This window comes from Ascaphus truei, chromosome 11 (genome assembly GCF_040206685.1).
Source record: "Ascaphus truei isolate aAscTru1 chromosome 11, aAscTru1.hap1, whole genome shotgun sequence".
In the NCBI taxonomy this organism is placed as follows: Eukaryota; Metazoa; Chordata; class Amphibia; order Anura; family Ascaphidae; genus Ascaphus; species Ascaphus truei.
This window is the reverse complement of record NC_134493.1, coordinates 12,046,874-12,067,062: the sequence shown is the minus strand read 5'-3', so window position 1 is coordinate 12,067,062 and position 20,189 is coordinate 12,046,874. Positions and strand designations below refer to the sequence as shown.

The 20,189-nt window shown below is 44.6% G+C and overlaps 1 protein-coding gene across 5 annotated transcripts in view; it reads right to left on the bottom strand.

The window, feature by feature from the left end:
* The window catches only part of KATNIP (katanin interacting protein), a 184,407-nt gene that overhangs the window by 115,113 nt on the left and 49,105 nt on the right, over positions 1 to 20,189 (bottom strand). For all 5 annotated transcript variants that reach the window (XR_012787351.1, XM_075565272.1, XM_075565274.1 and 2 more), the window contains exon 8: positions 7,653 to 7,804. Coding sequence is in view for 4 of the 5 variants with exons in the window: in XM_075565272.1 (XP_075421387.1) it covers positions 7,653 to 7,804 (152 nt within the window). In the remaining variant the exon portion in view is untranslated. The remainder of the gene's footprint in view (positions 1 to 7,652; positions 7,805 to 20,189) is intronic.

Sequence of the window (20,189 nt, the reverse complement as noted above, 5' to 3'; positions counted from 1 at the left end):
GGGAGTAAGTTCATTTTGACACTATGGATTCTTCCTATCCAGGAGATCCTTTTGGATGTCCATTTTTGTAGGTCTGATTTTAGGGTCCTGATTAGGTTGGGATAATTTGCGTTGTATATATCTTTGACGTTTCTGGTGATGTGGACACCCAGATATTTTATAGACTTGTGTTGCCAGTGAAATTTAAAGTTTCATTTTAATAATTTTTCTATGTGTCTGGGGAGATTGACATTGAGAGCCTCAGACTTGGACTAATTGATTTTGAAGCCGGAGATTTTAGAAAACCGGTCAAGCAGGTCAAATAGGTTCGGTAGTGAAGTGAGGGGTTTCGTGATCATCAAGAGGATGTCATCTGTGTACAGGGCCGCTTTATGGATTTGGGAGTATGCGTTTAACCCTGAGATGTCAGGGTTTCCTCTGATTTGTGCCGCCAGGGGTTCAATACAAAGGGCAAATAGGAGGGGTGATAGTGGAGAGCCCTGTCTCGTACCGCTCCAATTTAGAGGGGCCGAGAGGGGTAGCCTTGGTGTACAACCCTGGCGGTGGGGTTAGAGTACAACGATAAAATCGCTTCACTCACCCGATCTCCAAAGCCAAATGCCGCAAGCGTCTCCTTCAAGTAGGGCCAGTCTATCCTATCGAAAGCCTTTTCGGCGTCCAGACTTAACAGCATACTTTGAGCGGTGTCAATAGTGGCCAAATCTAACAGATCTATAAATCGACGGGTATTATCTGCGGCTTGTCGGCCCTTGATAAATCCGACCTGATCTGGATGTATAAGTCTGGATAGGATAAGACATAGTCTATTGGCCAGTAATTTAGCATACAGCTTGATATCCGTATTGATTAGTGATATGGGCCTATAGCTTTTGCAATCTAGTGGGTCTTTCCCCGGTTTATGAATGACTGATATAGACGCCTGTAACATCTCCTTGGGGATGGGGGCTCCCGTTAAAATAGCGTTGAATACTTGGAGCAACCTAGGGGAGAGCAACTTGATAAATTTCTTGTAGTATAACCCTGAGAAGCCGTCCGGCCCCAGTGCCTTTGAAGGTTTGAGTTCCTTAATGGCCTGTGTCAACTCCTCATAAGTGAAGTTGGCGTTTAGGGAAGCTCTGTCTGATTCTGTCAATCTCACCAGATTGGAGCTAGCCAGGAAATCTCTTATCTTACTGCTCGTGTTAGGATTATGTGCCACTTTCTCACCATTATAGAGGGTCTCATAGAAGGAGCCGAATTCATCTACTATCTTCTGGGGGTTGGAAGTAGGGGTACCAGATTTTAAGCGTAAAGCTTGGATGTTGTATTTAGTTTGCCTGTCTTTCAGCATGCGGGCCAGCATCGTATCCGGCCTGTTTGCCTTTTCGTAAAATTTCCTCTTTGACTAACTCAGTGAATTATGAGCCCTGGAGGTCAGTATCATGTTTAATTCAATGTTAGTGTCTTTTACCTCTTGTAGGGTTTGGGGATCTAGGTTCTTTTTGTGCTTGGTGGAGAGAGCCTGTAATTTAGTTTGGAGTGTGACAATTTTTGCCTCTCTCTCTTTTTTTCGTCTAGCTGTGATATTTATGAGGGTACCTCGGAGAGTCGCTTTATGCGCCTCCCAGAAGACCAGATATGAGGAGACAGAGCCGGCATTTACCTTGAAAAATTGGTCTATTTCAATACTCACAGATCTCTGGAATTTTTAGAATGGATTCATTAAGTTTCCAGTTCGTTCCTGGTCTAACCGTATGTATATTATTGCACCGGAGCTCTATGGTGCATGGTCAGACCATGAAATATCATGGATCTCCGCTTGGGTGACCTTGGGGACCAGATGACAGGACACTGCGAAGTAATCAATCCTACTGTATGAGCCATGTGGGTGCGAGAAGAATGTGTAATTCCTATCTGCTGGATGAAGCTCTCTCCAGATGTCTATCAGTTGGTTACTTTTGAGGGCCCTGCGTAGGGATATACCTGCTCCTTTATTATGTAGGGTAACTCCACCTGATCTATCCATGTGAGGTTGTAGGACCATATTAAAGTCTCCTGCTAAGACAACGCTTCCCTACGCAACCGAGTTTAGGGTTCTAAAGAATTTTTCTAAGAAGATTGCACTCCTTTCACAAGGGGCATATATACATGCAATTGTGATCTTCTGTCTCCTAATAGTACCTACTGTTATAATATACCTGCCCTCGTTATCCCTTTTGGTTAGTAGGCCTTCGAATGGGATACTGTTACGGAATAGGATGGCAACACCCCGTTTTTTGACTTCCGCAGAGGCAGAGAAAACCTGGGAAAAGTTTTTGTCAAGGTATTTGGGGGTATTGGTTTTACTGAAATGTGTCTAGTGTAGGAGCAACACGTCAGCATGTTTTCTTTTATAGTCAGTGAAGGCTAGTTTGCATTTAGTGGGGTTGTTAAAGCCCTGCACATTGTGGGATATAAAAGTCAACGCTATTTATTACTGTGTGTGACTGCGTGCCTCGCCATGTTGCTTGACTTACCCGTGGAATCCATGTGTAGGACCTGACGATCACTCACTTCAGGGCGCAACCTTTTAAGTTGGTAGTTGAGGGGAGGGTAAGGAGGGAGTGGGAGGCGGCGGGGGGGGGGGGAGGGGAGAGAGAGGGGAAGTGGGGGGGGGGACAAAAGGGAGCACATGGGGGTCACAACAAAGGGGATTGGGTTCACAACAAAAAACGACGAATATACTAGTGTACAAAAAACAAATAGGAACACGAAGACAAGGGCCCACTCCGGGGGCCCCCGGCAGTGGCCCTTGCGCCCAAGGGGATGGTCACTTGGCCCAGACTGATGAAGGGATCTCCCCTGCCTGCTGGGTCCTGGCCTCCCTGGGACTTGTTTGCGGTCCCTGCTCTGCAGGGATCGTAGCGGAGAACGCATGCACGCCGATCAGGGAACTGTCCCGCCGGCACATCGCCTTTAAACAGACAACAGTTAAATAACAGTATTATAACTTTAGCAACAAAAAACATTCAATCACTTCTCCTTTAGCTCCCCCTCTCCCTGCTCCCCCTGTTTTTGCCCTCTACGTGGATGTAGGGTGTAAGGAGCCCCGTGCCCCCATAGAGGTTCCTATTGCGCGGTCCGCGTGGCTCCAATCCTGACCCCTCTTAGAGGTGGGGAGATCAGTAGAAGAGCTACCTAGTCTTCCTTATCCTCTCATGTGAGGATGGCTACCTTCTATGTGGCAGGGTGTTGGACTCCACCGTTAGATGTTTGTGCTTTAATGTGTGGGTGGTTAACGTTTATTGAGGCCATTAAGCGGTATCTAAGATGGTGGTGGAGCCACTGGCGCCCGTGAAGCTGACGCCAACAGGCTATATGTAGACCTATCTCTCTATGGTACTTTATGTTTAAATGTGTGGTCGAGCAGGGGGCAGCTACTGCTTCCCTAACTATAGGTTGGCCCGGGTATGAATATAAATTTCCCCTCAGCCGCTTATTACCCCGCTCCCTTAGCTCCCCTCCCGCTCCCCACTCCCGCCCCCCCTGCCGTCATTGTCCCTGGTAGTGTCCCAGTTCCGGGTGTGCCGCCCGGCGTGTCCGACTGCCGAGTCTCGCCGGCTCGACGAAGTAGTCTGGCCCCAGGGGAGGGTTTTGAGTGCCGTCTTGGCTTCGCTGCCACCATTATGGGCTCCGGCCACGTCATCCCCCAGCGCCGTTGCGGCTGGGTCTCTCTGCGCATATGTGTCCTATGCCAAGTCTCGCGAGAGGCAGATGGGCGGCCGCAAGAGCCAGTGACGTCACCGGCTCAGCCCGCGAAGAACAGGGCTGTTCCCGCGTGCCTCGAGGAAGGAGCAGGAGAAGATGGCTGCTCCGCAAAAAAAAGTGAGTAGACCTGCGGGGGGCTAGCAGTCCTCTTGGTCTTCGTAGGGGGGTCGACAGGGGCCACCGGACGAGCACCTCTTGGCTAGGGCTTTCCGTAGGGTCTTGCTGGGGAGTTTGGGGGAGGATGTAGCAGTTTATTGATGCAATAGAGGGGAGTCTATGTGGAGCTCGGCGACTCCTCTTCAGCTCTAGCTACGGGTCGTGAGCTCCCAGCTGCGCGCCATGAGGTTGAGGGGGCACCATCTTTGGCAGCTACAAGGTGAGGGGGACTTTGCGGGGAGCCCAGGACCCTACGGAGGAATCCCTCTCCATCCTCCGCATGTTTCAGTGTGTGTGCAACACCGTTTTTTAGAACTAGGACTGCACATGGGAACAACCACCTGTAGCGCACCTCTTTGTCCCGGAGAGCTCTAGTTATGGGGGCCATTGCCTTTCTTTTTGCCAAGGTAGCGGGGGAAAAATCTTGGTAGACTTGGAATTTAATATGCTCAAATTCCACTGCTTTCATCTCCCTGGCGATGCGGCACGTTTGTTCTTTCATCCGGTAGCAGTGGAACCGCATTACGATGTCTCTGGGGGGGTCCCCCTGCTGGGGTCTTCCTCTGAGTGCCCTATGGCACCTGTCTAGCATTAAGTCCCTTTCTGTCAGATCAGGGAACAGATGCTCCAGCCACTTAGTGGCGAAGTCCTCAGGATCTGTGACCGATTCCGGCACCCCTCGCAGGCGGACATTGCAGCGACGGTCGCGGTTCTCCCCGTCCTCGATCTTGTCCTCCAGGGATCTGATTTGATCTTTAAGGGTGGACACTTGTGTTTGTGTCTGGGATATGGCGCTGGTGGTCTCTTCTGCCTTAGATTCCAAGGTATCGGTACGCTCCCCCAGGGCATCCACATCTTTCCTTTGCCCAGAGCTCTGACTTGAAGAACTTTTTCATGGAGGAACAAAACTCCTTCATGTCCTTTCGGCGCATCACTGCCATGTCATCCAGCTCCTCTGCAGGGGTGTCCATATCAGGGTCCGCTGCTGGCAGTTGCACAGGGGAATCGGGAGTCCCGGCCTTAGCTGTATCTTTACTTTTAAAATATGTAGATACTGGCTGCGTTTTTCTGCGCACCGTTTTGGTAGAAGCCATCCCTGTAGGTTGATGTATGTTGCGCTTATCTTTATTAAGGAAACAATAGCGTTTTGACTGTTATTTTTCACTATAATGCGCCGGGGGGAATGGAGCTCTAACTCTAAGCTGCCATTCACCGTCGAGAGGCGTGGTCTCCCATCACAATCTGCCTTTCTAAAGTTTAAAGTCGTTGTTGAACCCAAGTAATGTTTTTTGATAATTTATTTCAAATGAGACCATGTTATGATCACTGTTACCCAAATGTTCCAGGACTTGAAAATTTGTTATTATTTCTACATTGTTTGATATGACCAAATCCAGTTTTGCCCTCTCCTGGTTGGTTCCTCAATAATTTGGGTCATGTAATTGTCTTTAAGCACTCCCTTTTATTGTAACGCTAATCTCATTGCCCCAGTCTACTGCACCGACACACTTTATTCGAGCAAATACCCAGTATGTACCTGGCAGATACCTGGAATGCGCCGCTCCTCACCTCTGACAAGCCCCGTTGCGTTTGCCTTCCCAGCCTGGGTTCATGCCTGGCTGACGAGCGGCTGATCTGTTAAATGATAATGATTAGGATTTAATAGGCTGCAATGCTTCGTGTGTCTACCAGATGGCATAAATTCATGAATTGTAATGCAGTATATATATATGTACTGTGCAGTATTGCAGCCAGCGGGAATAAAATGCTTCAATCCCTGCCGGAAAATAACTCAATGCACTCGGGCAGAAAACAGTCACAAACCTCAATACACCCGGGTATACCCGAATTCGTGGGACTAGCCGCGCTCGAATAAAGTGTGTCGCCAGTGTATGTCTGGATAATTCAAATCCCCAAATAATGCAAACATGACCCAATTTTGATGTTTTCTTCATTTGCAAAAGTATTTTAGCTTTCTCAATCTCAGATATTTGGTGGTTTATAGCATATCTCTACAAACATTTTCTTTATACTTTTAACTCCACTGCTAATTTCTATCCACAAGGTCTCTACATTTTCATCATTCCCTTCGTAAACATCTTCCCTTATAATAGGTTTTAGATCCGGTTTAACATATAAACATACTCCACCTCCTCTTCTATTTGCTCGATCCTTCTGAAAAAGGGAATAACCCTCTAAATTACCTGCCCAGTCATGACTTTCATCCCACCATGTTTCAGTAATGCCTATGATATCATACTGCTCCCTTGCAGCTTTTAATTCAAGCTCCCCCATTTTATCTGTCAGGCTTCTTGCATTAGCAAGCATGCATTTCAGTTATTTTCAGCCTGTACTATCATCTTCTCGTTCTTTTCTGTGCCAACTTGGTTTAGTCTTTAGAAGTTTTCTAGTATTATCTGTATTTACTATGCGTCTTGCTGCTGGTCAAACTCGCACTTGCCCCCTTCTACCTCCATAACCCTTTGTTTCCTCATCTATTCTATTTAGTTCGTTATCTGTTTCATTCCCCTCCCCCCTCCATCCCAGTTTAAAATCTCCTCCAACCTTTTTAGCATTCTCCCCCCTAGCACAGAAGATCCCTCTTCATTGAAGTGCAATCCGTCCCTAGAATATAGATGGCACCTCTCAGAAAAAGAGTCCCAGTGCTACAAAAACCCTCCTTTCTGCACCACTTTCTTAGCCATGTATTAACCTCCCTGATCTCTGACTGTCTCCCGGCGATAGCGCATGGCACTGGTAGTATTTCAGAAAATACTACCTTGGAACAGTTCGACTGTGTTGCATCGCCCGCCTGTTGCGGTCACCTGGTGTGTAGTTTTTTTTACCCGGTTCATCTATTCTGTGTTACCCTTTTCCTCCAGACCTCGTCTTGCTGAGAGCTCTGTTCCATTTTTCACTTCTTGGTATGGGTGTAGCATCTTTTCGGCGTTTGAAGATATCTGGTGGGACGTCCAGTCCCAGGAGAGTGGAATCCATATGCATATTCATTTGAGTTCCAGGAAGTGTATGCGCGCTCCCGATTATTGGTGTAGTCCATTGGTGCAGCAGGAGGAGAATCAGCCAATGAGAAGAAGCACGAGGAGAAGCATCGCGTCTCATCTCATGTCCCTGAAGTAAGTGTCTGTGTGCCTGTGTTAAAACCTTGAGCTGGGCGGGGGAGGGAGCAAAAATGGACTGTGGGGGTTAAAAACCTGAGCTGGGGGGCAGGGAGGGAGGGAGAGTTGAAAAAGAAGCTGTGTGTATATGTATATACACACACACACATATAATATATATATTATATATATGTGTGTGTATCACCTGTGCGGGAGCGCAGCGATTTGTTGAGGTGTGGTTTGCAGATGCGTTAGTACTACATAAGAGAGAATGGACGATAGGAGTCCTCTATTCTTGGAAAAGCGCCCCGTCGCGAAATGCATTAGTGTTTTTAATCCTGTCAATGTGCCAATAAAGTCTATTATTGCTGTTATCGACCTACTTGTGGTGAGTTTTCCTCTGGCAGTGCACCACCATCTCTCTCTTTCAAAGTCAAAACTAGCAGATCTTTTTATGCAAATATAAGAGAGTGTCGCACAGGAACACAGAGTTTGATACAATATCATTATAACCTGTTTAACAGCCTCCTTAACACCTCATATTGCCACTTCCCAAATCTCAAGCTGACAAGTGGCACAAAACTCGGAGCACAGACCGTGATACACACAAAAATGTAGTAAAGTTATATACAGGTATTTGTTTTACTATCTCACCATTTGTTTGTCTGCAACAGCTGTAGTCCTGACTGCATCATTTTCCTGCAGAACAGCGTTTATAACTGCAGAAGCAGAGTGCTCGGAATCTTTCTTTTCGGAGACATTTTTCCTGGTGGCAGAAAGTGGTCTCTCCTGTCGACTTATTGGTCCTAAAAAATAAATAGATTATGTGAACATATAGTTAGGTCCGGAAATAATTGGACACTGATACAAGGTTTTGACCCCTAGTTTGCTTTCTTTTCTCCATATTGTGGTTCCCCTTCTCTTTCTTCCCCCCCCACCCCTTACTTTGTGACTTCTCCCATGGAAACATTTAGAAACTTTAACCCACAACAGTTTCTGGCTGACCTTACCAACTGCCCTTGGCACACAATCAATTTAATTCCCGACCCTGATTATGCGCTTGACTATTTCGAATCCGAGTTCTTAAAACTCTGTGATACCCATGCTCCACTACGCAGAATAAGGGTACGGGGTGCCCACCTTCCATGGGTAACACCTGGCCTTATAGCACTCTACCAGTTCAGGGATGCCTTGTGGAAAAGCCACAAAGTAACTGGCAGTACCAAAGATCTCAATCACTACAGATGCCTGCGGAACATGTGCACAAGGCAAACAAGGCATGCAAAAGCACAATATTACTCTGACAATCTCCTCCAGAATACATCAAACCCAGCTAAGGTTATCAACAACATATTCCAGCCTTGTAACCATCAACAGCCAAGTAAAATCACTAAGGGCGATATTACTCTGACAAACCCCAACGACATTGCAAATGCATTCAATGATTACTTTGTGGGGTGTGCTACTAATTTATTAGCGAAACGCAACCCAAATCACAAACCTGAATCTCATCCTGGGAGTACCCATATAGCCCCACCCCCTCCCAACACTGCCCACAATTTTCAATTTGGCCCAGTATCCTAAGAGGAGATTACACAAGCGCTCCTCAAATTAAAACTAAGCAGCCAATGTGGACCTGACTTTCTACAATCTAGGTTCCTAAGACTTGGTGCCCCAGCCATTGCCAAACCAATTGCTTCCATAGTGAACTCTATCCTGTCTGCAGGCCATATCCCTAAGACCTGGAAAACTGCTAGAGTTGTCCCAATCTTCAAAAGTGGGGACAAAAACAGTGTCTCAAACTACAGGCCAATCTCCCTTCTCCCAATCCTATCCAAAGTCATGGAAAAATGTGTCCACTCCCAACTAAGCGATTACTATACCAAGACAAATTTCCCTAGCCAATTCCAATCTGGCTTTCGCCCCAAACACTCTACCATAAATACCCTGCTAAAAGTTTGCAATGAAATCCAGTGTGGAATGGAACGGGTTCAACTCACTGGTGCAATATTCCTAGATTTTGCAAAGTGTTAAATGTCCTTAAATTCGCTTTTTCTGTAGATTCACGTCAGTATAACAGAATTCAGCATTCTTGTCGTTTGCACACAAAAACAAAACGTTTATTTTGAAAATAATTACTTACATACAAAAATAGTAAGAATGACGATGATGTTTCAAATAGATTGATATTCTTAAGAATAGTTGCACATAGTAATCTTCTTTCTGTTAATCTCTCCAGGTATTAACATTTTTTTCTCCTCTTCATGATATCATCACTCTGGCCTGGTCTTTCTTCCTCTGGCCTATCTTCTCCTTATCCTTCCTTCCTAAAGCTTATTACTAAGCTCACTGTTGTATTTATCCATAAAGACCCACCCAGTCAGCCATTTTAACCTTTTTAAAATGTTATATCCCAACATGGTATTCACCTACATTACTGATGTCATATGAACTACCCCTGAACATATACAGTAAGTAGTTTTCAAACTTGCTGAATGGGAAAGTCTTATGCAGCATTTTTCCCAGTTAGGACTTGCAGCTGTTCAACAACTTGAGGCCACGAATTGACCTTTTGGGTCAATTCTGTCTGTCAGAATAGATCTGACCTTTCACTTAGAATACTGCATATGTAACAATAACTGAACATACAATCAGATAATATATAGATATGAAGGAAAGTTCAGACTATTATACTGTATACTTTAACATTCTGCCTTTGATAACAGATTCATTCATTACAATATAATTATTGCTAAATTGGATTTCTTACACAAAGGCTTTTGATACTGTTGATCATGCTATCCTGCTTAAACTCAAGAGCTCTGGAATAGGGAAGCATGCTTTAAACTGGTTTCAGTCCTACCTATTAGGTAGATCCCAACATGTGTCCATCTCAGGCTCTAACTCCAACCCCCTGGATATCACCTGTGGTGTCCCGCAAGGCTCTGTTCTGGGGCCCCTACTCTTCTCAGTGTTCATCAATGATCTTCCCACAGCTTGTAAGGAAGCTTCAATACACATGTATGCAGATGACACAATCTTATATGCACACAGCCATAGCCTCTCCGACCTTCAACACATACTTCAGTCTGACTTTTTGAGACTCGAAAACTGGATTTCCCAAAACAAACTGTTTTTAAACACTGACAAGACTGTAACAATGGTATTTGGGACCAAGACTAAATTTTTAAAGCTTCCAGTGACTGAGCTCCAGATCAGAACCAACGCTAACACCACCCTAATTCCTGTTACTAGTTTTAAATACCTGGGCATATGGTTTGACCCCCACTTAACATTCGGAATGCACATTGATGCCCTGACATCCAAAACCTATGCCAAACTAGGTGTACGTTACAGGAACAAATCATCCCTAAGTCTGCTGGTCAGAAAGCGTATTGCACAGCAGATGCTAATGCCAATTATCGACTATGGAGACATAGTATATGGCTCGGCACCCCAAACCCACCTTGGCAAACTTGACACCCTCTACAATTCAATTTGTCATTTCATTCTCCAATGCAACAACAACACACATCACTGCGAAATGCTCAAAGAACTAGATTGGTCATCACTAGAGTCTAGGCGCAAAGTTCACCTTTCCTGTCTTGCCTTCAAATACTTTCTGGGCAAGCTACCCACCTATCTGAACAAGCTCCTCACCCCAACCACATGCAGCACCTATCATCTGAGATCTGACTCGAAAAGACTGTTCATGGTCCCAAGACTCAACAAAGTATCCGGCCGCTCCTCCTTCTCCTTCCGTGCACCCCAAAACTGGAACAACCTATCAGAGACTCTTACATCCACCACCAGTTTAAGTTCTTTCAAAACTAAGGCTGTCTCACATTTTAATCTGGTCTGTAACTGTTACATAAGCCTATAATATACATCTCCTCTAGCTGTGCATGCAATGTATTGTATATAATGTATACCCTGTTCATTTATGTAACCGTATTTGTAACCATGTATTTGTCATATTAACTACGTCCAGGACATACTTGAAAACGAGAGGTAACTCTCAATGTATTACATCCTGGTAAAACATTTTATAAATAAATAAATAAATGGTGACACTTATTGTCTTATTTACACATTGGCTATTATTGCCACGATTTCAGTTTATTGCTAGTGTTATTAAAATTGTTCACATTCATTACACATGTATTTTTCAGGTAGAGAGAGAAATTCTGGCGGTGCATCTGCTCCTGAGAGGAAAAACTGCAGACCGGGACTTCTTACTGGTCAAAAAGCTTTATTTGGCACATAGCAGCCAAAGAAACACTCTTACGTGTTTCGCGTGCCACTCCGCACTTTATCACCACTCTTTATCGCGTTAAAGTGTTTCTTTGGCTGCTATGTGCCAAATAAAGCTTTTTGACCAGTAAGAAGTCCCAGTCTGCAGTTTTTCCTCTCAGGAGCAGATGCACCGCCAGAATTTCTCTCTCTACCTGCAATCTACATTCACCCCGGTTGGAGCACTCTGGCGTCCAGGAGCCCTTACACACTCAAACAATGAGTTCGTTTCATTACATTGAGTATACCCCATATAAGTTATTCCTCGGGACAGAGGCTATTGGGGATACTCTACCACTGTGTTAATTATGTGTGAGCAACAAGGGGTTAAATTCCACATATGGGATAGTCTCTGAGAAGTACAAAAGTGATACTATTTACACTTATATGTTTGCTGGACTCTTTTGAAGTGGCGCCGCTAGGGAGCTTGGGACTCCCATTTTTCTCTCAATGTTCGGACACTTGTATTTTTTAGTGTCTTTAGCTGTGAGACAGAGAGTGCTGGTTCTGACATAGGTTTGTTAGTACTAGTGAGGGGAGTAAGGGTCCCCTCCTGTTCCGTGCACCCTGCAATCTTTCATATTTATCCTAGTCAGAGTGCTGTCTTTCGCCCCACTTTCTACTGATACAAGGTTTGTTATTTCGGCTGTGTACCAAAATAAATTCAAGTTACAGTTATATAATGAATATGGGCTTAAAGTGCAGTCTGTCAGCTTTTTAAAAAAAAAAAGAAAATCCATCAGAGATAGCAGGATCATTAGGAGTGGCCAAATCAGTTTGGTACATTCTAAGAAACAAACAACAAAAAAAGAACGCACTGGTGAGCTCTGCAACACAAAAAGGCCTGGACGTCCACAGAAGACAACAGTGGTGGATGATCGTAGGATCCTTTCCATGGTAAAGAAAAACCCCTTCACAACATCCAGCCAAGTGAAGAACACTCTCCAGGAGGAAGGCATATCATTATCCAAGTCTACCATAAAGAGAAGACTTCACAAGAGCAAATACAGAGTGATCACCACCAAGTGCAAACCATTCATAAGCCACAAGAATAAAATGGCCAGATTAAACTTTGCCAAACAATATCTAAAAAAGCCAGCCCAATTCTGGAACAGCATTCTTTAGACAGATGAAACCAAGATCAACCTGTACCAGAATGATGGGAAGAAAAAAAAAGTATGGAGAAGGCTTGGATAGGCTCATGATCTGAAGCATACCACATCATCTGTAAAACACGGTAGAGGCAGTGTGATGGTATGGGCATGCATGGCTTACAATGGCACTGGGTCACTAGTGTTTATTGATGATGTGACAGAAGACAGAAGCAGCCGGATGAATTCTGAAGTGTATAGGGATATATTGTCTGCTCAGATTCAGCGAAGTTGATTGGACGGCGCTTCACTTTACAGATGGACAATGACCCAAAACATACTGCGAAAGCAACCCAGGAGTTTTTTAAGGCAAAGAGGTGGAATATTCTGCAATGGCCGAGTCAATCACCTGATCTCAACCCGATCAAGCATGCATTTCACTTGCTGAAGACAGATCTTAAGGCAGAAAGACCCACGAACAAACCACAACTGAAGACAGCTGCAGTAAAGGCCTGGCAAAGCATCTCAAAGGAGGAAACCCAGCGTTTGTAGATGTCCATGCGTTCCAGTCATTGCCTGCTGTAACGCGTAGCTCACCACAAACAAAGCGTGACCGCAGTGCTGAGGTAGGTAATTGAGAAATGCCAACCCACAGCCACGCGGGCGCGCCTAGGATGTAGATTAGTCTTGCAAGCTGGGTCAGGAGTACGGAAGGTAGAGTAAACGTTATACTTGCCAGGTCTGGATTGGAGAGTAGCGGATCGTTGGAGTACTTTGTCAAGGTCAGGGTTGGAGAGTAGCGGATCGTCGGAGTACTTTGCCAAGGTCAGGATTGGAGAGTAGCAGATCGTTGGAGTACTTTGTCAAGGTCAGGGTTGGAGAGTAGCGGATCGTCGGAGTACTTTGCCAAGGTCAGGATTGGAGAGTAGCGGATCGTTGGGGTACTTTGCCAAGGTCAGGGTTCTAGAAGATAGGATGGTCGTACGTAGCCAGGTCAGAATTGGAGAGATGGGAAGTCCAGTGAACGAAGCAGGGTCAGGCAGCAAGGCGATCAGGAACAAGGCAAGCAAGGCACAAAGCAGGTACAGGAACTTAATGCAAGGCATGGCGTCACAAAAAGTTATGCTCCGCAATGATAGTCTGGGCTGAGCAGGTATTTAAGGAACCTCCATCCAAAGAGAAGTGGGGCGGAACCAGAGAGGACGTGCTGATAGGCTGTTGGGTCGCGCAGGTGCGCCCTATTGTGCAGCCCGATTACGTCTAAGGGCGGAGCCTGGAGGCAGGGCCAGGGGAAGCCTGTATTCCACGCGTCACTGACGTCAAGGGATGGCGACTCGATCGCGCGCATCGCGCATGTCAGTCTTCGGAGCGGGGCAGAGACTGTGTGTGGATCTGGGAGGGCAGACTGATCGCGCGTGCTGTGGAACTGCCGCGGGACCGCAATACTCGAGTGCCAGATGTAGAAGGCTGAATAGGTGCGTTCCGGCCATCAGGATGGCGAATCCTCACACCTGCAAAGGATTCTCAACAAAGTATTAAAAATGAACATTTTATTTATGATTGTGTTAATTTGTCCAATTACATTTGAGCCCCTGAAATAAGGGGACTGTGTATGAAAATGGTTGCAATTCCTAAATGTTTCATACGATATTTTTGTTGAACCCCCTGAATTAAAGCTGAATCTCTGCATTTCTATTGCATCTCAGTTGTTTCATTTCAAATACATTGTGGTGGCGTACAGAGCCAAAATTATGAAAATTGTGTCAGTGTCCAATTATTTCCGGACCTAACTGTATATAGAACAGCAATAAATCATGCATGTCTCTGAATGTAATTTATAGATTAGCTCATAGGATCAAAGGGAACTAATGCAAATCACGTTTAACGGGTTAAATACAGGTAACCAAGTTTAAAATACTTTTAACATTTTCAAATGTCTCCATAGTAACCAAATACTGTGAAGTGTTTTTACTATTTGACAAGCTTGTGTATAATTGTAAATTGTTGATCCAGACTTCGTTTTGTTTAAACTACTGTAATTATGCTGCTACCATTGGCTGAAAAGATAAAGGGAAGGAACAATAATGACAAGATAAATTAGAATTATACAGGAGACAAAGAAAATACATACAAATACATTTTTTTAAATCGGGAAGCAAATAAGTACAAAGTTTAAAAAGAAGCGCTGAATATTTTTTTTTTTTAATTCTTCCAATGAATTCTTCCGATGTTTAACCATTTAAACTTGTCAGCAGTTTACTTTGTTGAGGTACTGTAGCTAAGACAAAAAGGTACTGTATAATATCTAGCGGCTGAGCAATTCAAACTTCTGATCTTCCATCAATCATATTTTTAAGATTTAAATATATGGGCCTTCTGTGATCTGATCTTTAGTTATAGAACTAAAATACTCTACTACTGAAAGTGGGCATAGGCCTGTGTATGTAGAACAATGCATATGCTCCAACATTTTCTGACGGACCTATTCTAATATAGCTATAATATTTGATTATGTTATCTTACGGTGTTGTGTAACCAAGACAAAAGTATACGTTGAAAAATTGCCAGCTCCACTATTGACTCTGGAAAACCAAGTTACACACCACACAATTTCAAATCGATCATTTCTTTTGGATGTATCCGTAGTGATGACAATTCTCTCCTAAAATCTCAAACGCAAGCACATAAAGAGAAAATGCAATCGATGGATCAGACTTGGCAAAAAGGTATCAATTATGTCATGGGAAACAAGGTAATTTTCAAACTTTCCTCAGGCTAAAAATGCTAGCTGAATACACAAAAACGTATCAAACTCCATTAATAAACTAAAGATACCTACTCATTTGTATCTCAATTTCAATGGCTAAACAGACGTAGAGTATGCATCTATAAGTGACAGATAAAGGGTTAATAAAGCGCAACAAATATTGTGATAAAATAAAGCTGCTGCCTGAACACCTGTGGTTTCCCCAAACCGCAATTACATAAACCTGAACCAAAAAGTGCTCGTGGCGCAAAGTGACCAAATATAAACAGTGCAATGTGCAAATAAACCCAGTGATGTATAGCAGGGGTGAGCAAACTTTTTATGCCGAGCCCCCCTTTTTATCCATGAAATTTCTCGCCCCCCCCCCCCCCCCTGCCAGATGTAATCAAAATCACATAAAAAAAAACCTTTATTGAACGGTATACAATGTAAATACATATATGTCTAAGGCCGCGCATGTAGTGCCCGCGACGGCGACGCTAGCGAAAGTTGTATTTCGCTTTGCGGCGGCGGCGATCCGGCTATTGATTGGTTCAGAGGCTGTCACATGACGACAGCCCCTGAAAAATCAAACATTGCCGCCTTAAAAAAATTGCGTCGCCCAGTCACACTTACTATAAGCGCACGCGGAGGCGACAATGCATTTGTTTTCTGGCGATGTCGCGTCGCCGGCACTATAAGCGCAGCCTAAATACTTACATACTTCAACAGCTCGCTCTTGCAAAATTAGGCTGCGTCCACACTGCCGCTGAGAGCGGTGACATCACCAACTCCAAGCATGAGCACAGGGTGTCCTGCATCATTTTGCAAGCACGAGCGGGGAGGTGTTTACACTTTTTTTAATTATTTTTGTACATTCATAGTATGATTGATACAGTGGCAGCCGACCCTCTCACTTGCAGAGGATCGCAGCGAAGCAGGTTGCCAGCGGAGGAGAGCAGGAACACAGCGCTATTGTAGGGCAGACACCAGAAGGAGGGGCGTTTGACATCACAGCGCTGGGGCGTGTTCCTCCCCCTTACCTCCGAATCACGTGGCCGCCACCTGCACTATTCTGTTTGGCCGCCCGCGCGCGCAGGTTTTGCCGCAAGCCCCCCGCCACACACACACACATACATATATATATATATACACATATGTGTGTATACACACACACACACACATATATACTGTATATACACACACACACACACACACACACACACACACACACACACACACACACACACACACACACACACACACATATATATTTATATACACACACATGTAAAACATACTGGACACCTAACAAGCTCCTATTGAACCCCTAAAATAACCACAACATATATATAAGCATATGAGTGTCACAGAGGAGTACTACTGAGCACGGCAATATATATTTAAAATCAGAGACAGAACATAAAACACAGACAGAGCTCAGTTTTTAGCACATCCAGTGAAACTCATACACGGTACAGTGCCTAAATATATATGTATAAATATCAAGTAAAATGGTCTTTTAGTTTAACATTTTTGGCCAAAATTGTTGTAAGCCCCCTTAGGCACTGTACCGTGTATGAGTTTCACTGGATGTGTAAAAACTGAGCTCTGTCTGTGTTTTATGTTCTGTCTCTGATTTTAAATATATATTGCCATGCTCAGTAGCACTCCTCTGTGACACTCATATGCTTATATATATGTTGTGGTTATTTTGGGGGTTCAATAGGAGCTTGTTAGGTGTCCGGTATGTTTTACAATTGTTGTTCAGCTAGTCTTGGCTGATTGGAGGGTGGCAACCTCTTACCTAATTGTAGCTCACCCCCTCCCACATTTAAATGGTTAAGGGCTCACTCCATAGCATCTTCCACTCAGGGGAACTTGCTGGCTTGCAGTATGGTTGTGACAACTTTAATACAGAGTGCTTTTCCTGGTAATGTACAGGTTATTAAAAGCTTCAATCAGACTTAGAACTTTGCAACTAATATTGACAGATTTACTATAAATCATTCTTCCTGTTACTACACAGGTTATTAAGAATTTATATTAGAGTTAGGGACCCCTGAATTGTGGTCTGCCGTGCAGTTGGCTCAGGGGCTTACAACAATTTTGGCCAAAAATGTTAAACTAAAAGACCATTTTACTTGATATTTCTACATTTATATTTAGGCACTGTACCGTGTATGAGTTTCACTGGATGTGCTAAACACTGAGCTCTGTCTGTGTTTTATGTTCTGTCTCTGATTTTAAATATACACACACACACACACACACACACACACACACACACACACACACCTGGGGGAGGGAGTAACTAAGCCTGCTCAGGTCCCCCCATGTGCTGCAGAAAACAGGCGGGTAACAGACAGGAGGAGGAGGGCTTGCCTGTGTGCAGGGAAGGCCCCGCAGCAAGGCCCCCGCCCCCTCTGCAGGGAGACACAGAAGGGAACTGGAAGCAGCCTCTGCACAGAGCTTCTGGCCGCCCGTGCACAGCTCTGCCCGCCCCCAGGTTTCCCCGCACGCAGCCCGCGCCCCCCTACATAATCGTGCGCCCCCCACTTTGCGCACCGCTGATATATAGCACTGAAAACACATAATATTGTCACTCCATGTGTAGAATTCCTCAGGTGTGTGGACTCCTGGTTAACCTCATATGAAGAAAAAAACACAAATGCAGAGGGCATAGTGTATTAACATTTACTCATGATGACAAACAACACAGGGGGGGGAGGGGAGGAAACAAACTCACACTCTCCCCGTTGGTGTATAAGCAAGAAGTGACTTCGGGTGCACTTCAACCCTTTTCCCGAAATGACTGCTCCCAAATCAGCTGCTGGGCATGTAGAGACATATGCAGACTCCGGTCTCCTCCCCCCCCCCCCTATGTTATTTGTCATCATGAGTAAATGTTAATACACTATACCTTCTGCATTTGTGTTCTTTTCTTCATATGAGGTTAACCAGGAGTCCACGCATGGAATGACAGTATTATGTGTTTTCAGTGCTCTACATCATTGGGTTTATTTGCAGATTGCACTGTTTATATTTGGACAGTATGCATCTATAGTTTACTTCAAACTCTCGAGTTAACCCGAGTCGCAGCATGAGTGGCCACCAAAGCGAGTCTCCCTCACTATGCTTCCCCTTCACTGTTCCTGTCCATTAAGCCAGTGTGAAAAGACAGACAACTTCCAGAACCTGGAGACAGCCAGCACCTCCCCCTGTGTTTCTGCTATGGGTGGTAGTTTGCTGTCCAACGGACTTAAGCTCAGACTCTCATGGAGATAACACATGAGTCGCAGCATAGGCGGTAGTAGCCTTTGGTGACACCCGAAGAGCAGCCAAAGGGTGTCAGCCATTTGCTGATAATACAGCTGCTCTGTCATTGGACTTGGGTGTAAGGATTCTGCTCGTTCCGTGCCGGGTTTTCACTACAGTCCAGGTTTTCTGTTTCTCCTGCCCTTTCTGCTCACTGTGGCCATTTTGGGTACTGGCAGCCTGCTTTATAAGGCTGCAGTTACCATAGGGAGTCGCCGAGCAAAGTTCTACAGTTTGCAGCTCCTGTTGGTCTTCGCAGTTACGCTTTACCCTCTTGCCTCTTTTGATTTCCTGTTGCTAACCCCGAACCGTGACCCAGACCTCGCTGCATTCCACCTGCCCTGGCCTCCGCCTGTCTCACTGACTTTGCACCTCGTCTGCCAGCCCTGACCCCTGTTTCCATACCGACTACGGATACTCTTACAGGACTCTGCCCCTGGGCCCGGGTCTGTTTATTTGTATCCCGACCTCACCCCTACAGGTCCGCTTCCTGATTTGAGACTAGCACCGTCACATTGGGTAACATATTTCAGATATATATTGAAGCATTTGCATCGTCACACATTAATCTGCTCTCACAGCTCTACCTCCGCATAATCCCACTTACTTCCTCCCCAACAGCAACTCCTTCAAATAAGAAGCAGCAATCTGAAACACACACCCTTCCCACCCCCCTGCGCCCAATGTTTCCATTTACGCATCGCTAGAGATTCCAAGCTCCTTGGGGCAGGGCCCTGCTTACCTACTGGAACAATGCATGCTAATGTTTATTATTTTATTGCTTTCATTCTCCAACTCTATGGAACTGCGCTACAGAATATGTTGGCGTGTTATAAATAAATTTGAATAGTTAAATTACAATGCAACGCAATTTTGTTGTTAAAACTATTCTATACCGTATATGCAAAATAACTTAAAAAAAAAAAAACAACAAAAAAAAAAAACCACATGCATCCGTCAAGTTCAACCTATGCTAAATTTAGACGACAGATACTGTAGTTTATCCTATATCCGTACTTCCAGTATATTTATCCAGAGGAAGGCAAACAAAAGACCCCAGTGTCATATCATCCAATGATATCTCATAAGGGGAGAAAATAAATTCCTACCCGACTCCAAGAATTGGCAATCGGATTACTCCCTGGATCAACATCCTTCCCATGTATACTTATTTGGTATATCCCTGTATACCTTTCCTTTCTAAAAAGATGTCCAATCTTTTTTTTTTAACAAATCTATTGTATCTGCCATCACAGTCTCCATGGGTAATGAATTCCATATTTTAACTGCCCTTATTGTAAAGAACCCTTTCCTTTGTTGCTGGTGAAATCTCCTTTCCTCCAACCTTAAGGGATGCCCCAGAGTACTTTGTACTGCCCGTGGGATGAGTACTTCTTTTCAAAGCTCCTTGTACTGTCCCCGAATATATTTGCATATCCACTCTTAGACGCCTCTTTTCTAATGTAAACTAATCTAATTTAGCTAGCCTCTCATCATAAATCAGATTATCCATCTCCTTTATTCATTTGGAGGCTCTTCTCTACACTCTCTCTAGTTCCATAATGTATTTACAAAGGAGTGGTGCCCAAAATTGTACTCCAGATTCAAGGTGTGGTCTTACTAATTCTTTATAAAGGGGCATAATTATGTTTACTTCCCTTCCATCCATTGCCCGTTTAATGCAGGATGAAATCTTGTTTGCCGTTGCAGCTACTGCACAACATTGTTTATCCCCATTTAATT